Genomic DNA, 2,343 nt, shown 5'->3' with positions numbered 1-2,343 from the left:
GTACAATATTTTTACGTTTCAATGCATTATGTAAATAAAGAATATTATTATAGGTACAATCCTTCGGGGGAACCTTCTTTCTTTCGATATAAAACACTCTCTTTCGATTTCTTGAAATCGTCGCTAGTAACTTTCATACGGCGTTCGCGTAACGCCATTAAACCAGCTTCGGTGCAAATAGCCTGTAAAACAAAGTATTTCGCTGCATCCAATCGATCGTCCTCTTATCGCTACGAAAAATCAGAACGGAATGTCTTAGATACCTTTATATCTGCACCTGAAAGATCGTCTTTGGCCATAATTAGCTCGGCTAGGTTTACGTCAGGTGCTAAAGTCATTCTGCTGGTATGAATGCTGAAAATTCTCTTCTTCGTCTTCTCGTCTGGCAGTGGAAATTCGATTTTCCTGTCGATGCGACCTGGCCTAATTAACGCTGGATCTAACGTCTCAATTCTATTGGTGGCCATCACGACTTTAACGTCTCCCCTGCTATCGAAACCTAAATTATTGACAAACGCTCAGTTATTGTACCTACGATTACGAACCTACGATTAAGTCTGATTTTAAATATTCCTCGCACCATCAAGTTGATTCAGGAGTTCTAACATAGTTCTTTGAATTTCACGTTCTCCTCCGCTATTACTGTCGTATCGCTTCGTTCCTACGGCATCTATTTCGTCTATGAATACGATAGACGGGGCATGCTCTTCCGCGACTCTAAATAATTCTCTGACGAGTTTCGGACCGTCTCCTAAATATTTTTGTATAAGCTCGGATCCGACGACTCTCAGGAAAGTTGCCGATGTCTGATTAGCAACAGCTTTCGCTAACAACGTTTTCCCAGTTCCCGGTGGGCCGTAAAGTATGACTCCTTTCGGGGGTTTAATACCCATTTCTTCATAATATTCTGGGTGCGTCAAAGGCAATTCCACGGATTCCTTAATCTCTTGAATTTGCGTATCGAGCCCTAAACAATGAAACATGTTTGCGAATACGTAATCGTACTATCATATGAAGAGAAAGCATTTGTTCGTATGTTAGCAAATATCTCAAAAAAGATTGAAGTATTTGCATCTATCGAAATTCTCTTTGTATAATAGTGAGACACAGATACAGTAGACTCCTGTAGTCCCGAGTTCTTACACCGCGAATTCCCATAACGTGATAAAGATATTGCGACTGATAAATATTTATAAACACCTATAGCGAAACTATTACTTTTACTCTTTCATATACTGACTTCAGCAGCAATGGGACAAATATGCAGGCAAAGCTGTGAACAGGGATACTAATATAATATAAAACTGTGATATGTTACATACCACCTATATCAGCATAAGTTTCTTGTGGAGCTTTTTCTAGTTTCATTACTGTAACCATAGGATCTGTATCATCCCCTAAAACTCCAACGACAGCGTGAACTTTATGATTCAACAACACTGAACAACCAGGTTCCAATTGATCCTTGTCCACAAATGATAAAATTGATACATAATGCTCAGAACCCACAGACGTAGAAACTATTGCATGATTATCATCAATTATTTCTTCCAACGTTCCAACGGACATAGGAGTTCCACGCAGATCGTCCACCTTTGACCTTTCCTCTTCATTCTTTTCTTCCTGTGGCTTCAATCTTTCTTGATTTCTAATAAATTCTTCCTCCATCAACAGATAGTCCTTTATTCTCTCCAGCTTTAAAAGCTTCAATCTGCACCGTGTATGTGGTGTAACTTGGGGCAACTTCAAAGCAGCGTCCGGCCCCTTTGTGCGCCGTTTTTTCTTGCCGACTCTGGTAGGAATAGGCGGTTCATATTTCTTCTTCTTATCCTTGTCATCTTTCTTATCACCTCCTGTACCACCGGTGCCTGACTGATTTTGTCCCTATTGCAATAATCATTTCGTTTTCGTTCGGACTACGACAATTACGTTTGAAGCATAACCTCAAATGTCAAAAGCACCTCAGTTTATCGAAAGAAACTAATGAATTCCACACAAAAATATTTCAGTAATTAATATGCTTTACCGTAAATTGTTTCAAACAGTTTGAGAGTTCGTTGCTTTGTATCTTATAGACTTTTACAATCTTTACTTACCATCTTCAGTGTTTGATCACGAATCCAAACGGCGAAGTCATCCCAAATCCAATCCGTTTGGAGTTTGGGGTCATTCACAACGAAAGGACTGATCCTTGAACTAAAATTCTATTGGTTCAATATTGGACAACATAATAACAGAGAGGAAATGAGAGTGTTCACGGCCCAGGCACAGCCGATTTGACATAATTAACATATATGGGAAAATGGATTTGCACGACTTTCAAAATGAACGGTCCATCTGTAT

The 2,343-nt window shown here is 39.4% G+C and overlaps 1 protein-coding gene across 2 annotated transcripts in view; it reads right to left on the bottom strand.

The window, feature by feature from the left end:
- Positions 1-2,298, bottom strand: part of Rpt2 (26S proteasome regulatory subunit Rpt2) — a 3,054-nt gene extending 756 nt beyond the window's left edge. The window contains exons 1-5 of one of the 2 annotated variants that reach the window (XM_018036142.2): positions 2,097-2,293; positions 1,323-1,884; positions 581-967; positions 264-499; positions 7-182 (exon numbers count right to left, since the gene is read on the bottom strand). In XM_018036142.2, the coding sequence (XP_017891631.1) occupies positions 48-182; positions 264-499; positions 581-967; positions 1,323-1,884; positions 2,097-2,099 (1,323 nt within the window). In that variant the 5' untranslated portion in view covers positions 2,100-2,293 and the 3' untranslated portion in view covers positions 7-47. Of the gene's footprint in view, positions 1-6; positions 183-263; positions 500-580; positions 968-1,322; positions 1,885-2,096 lie in introns of those variants that run through there. The other variant, XM_018036144.2, reaches the window with a different exon arrangement.
- Between the last annotated feature and the right edge of the window lie 45 nt (positions 2,299-2,343).

The sequence above is a fragment of the Ceratina calcarata genome, unplaced genomic scaffold (genome assembly GCF_001652005.2).
Source record: "Ceratina calcarata isolate Rehan_Ccalc_2016 unplaced genomic scaffold, ASM165200v1 scaffold97.2, whole genome shotgun sequence".
Classification (NCBI taxonomy): domain Eukaryota; kingdom Metazoa; phylum Arthropoda; class Insecta; order Hymenoptera; family Apidae; genus Ceratina; species Ceratina calcarata.
The sequence above is the reverse complement of the archived record's forward strand: the minus strand, read 5'-3'. Positions and strand labels throughout refer to the sequence as shown.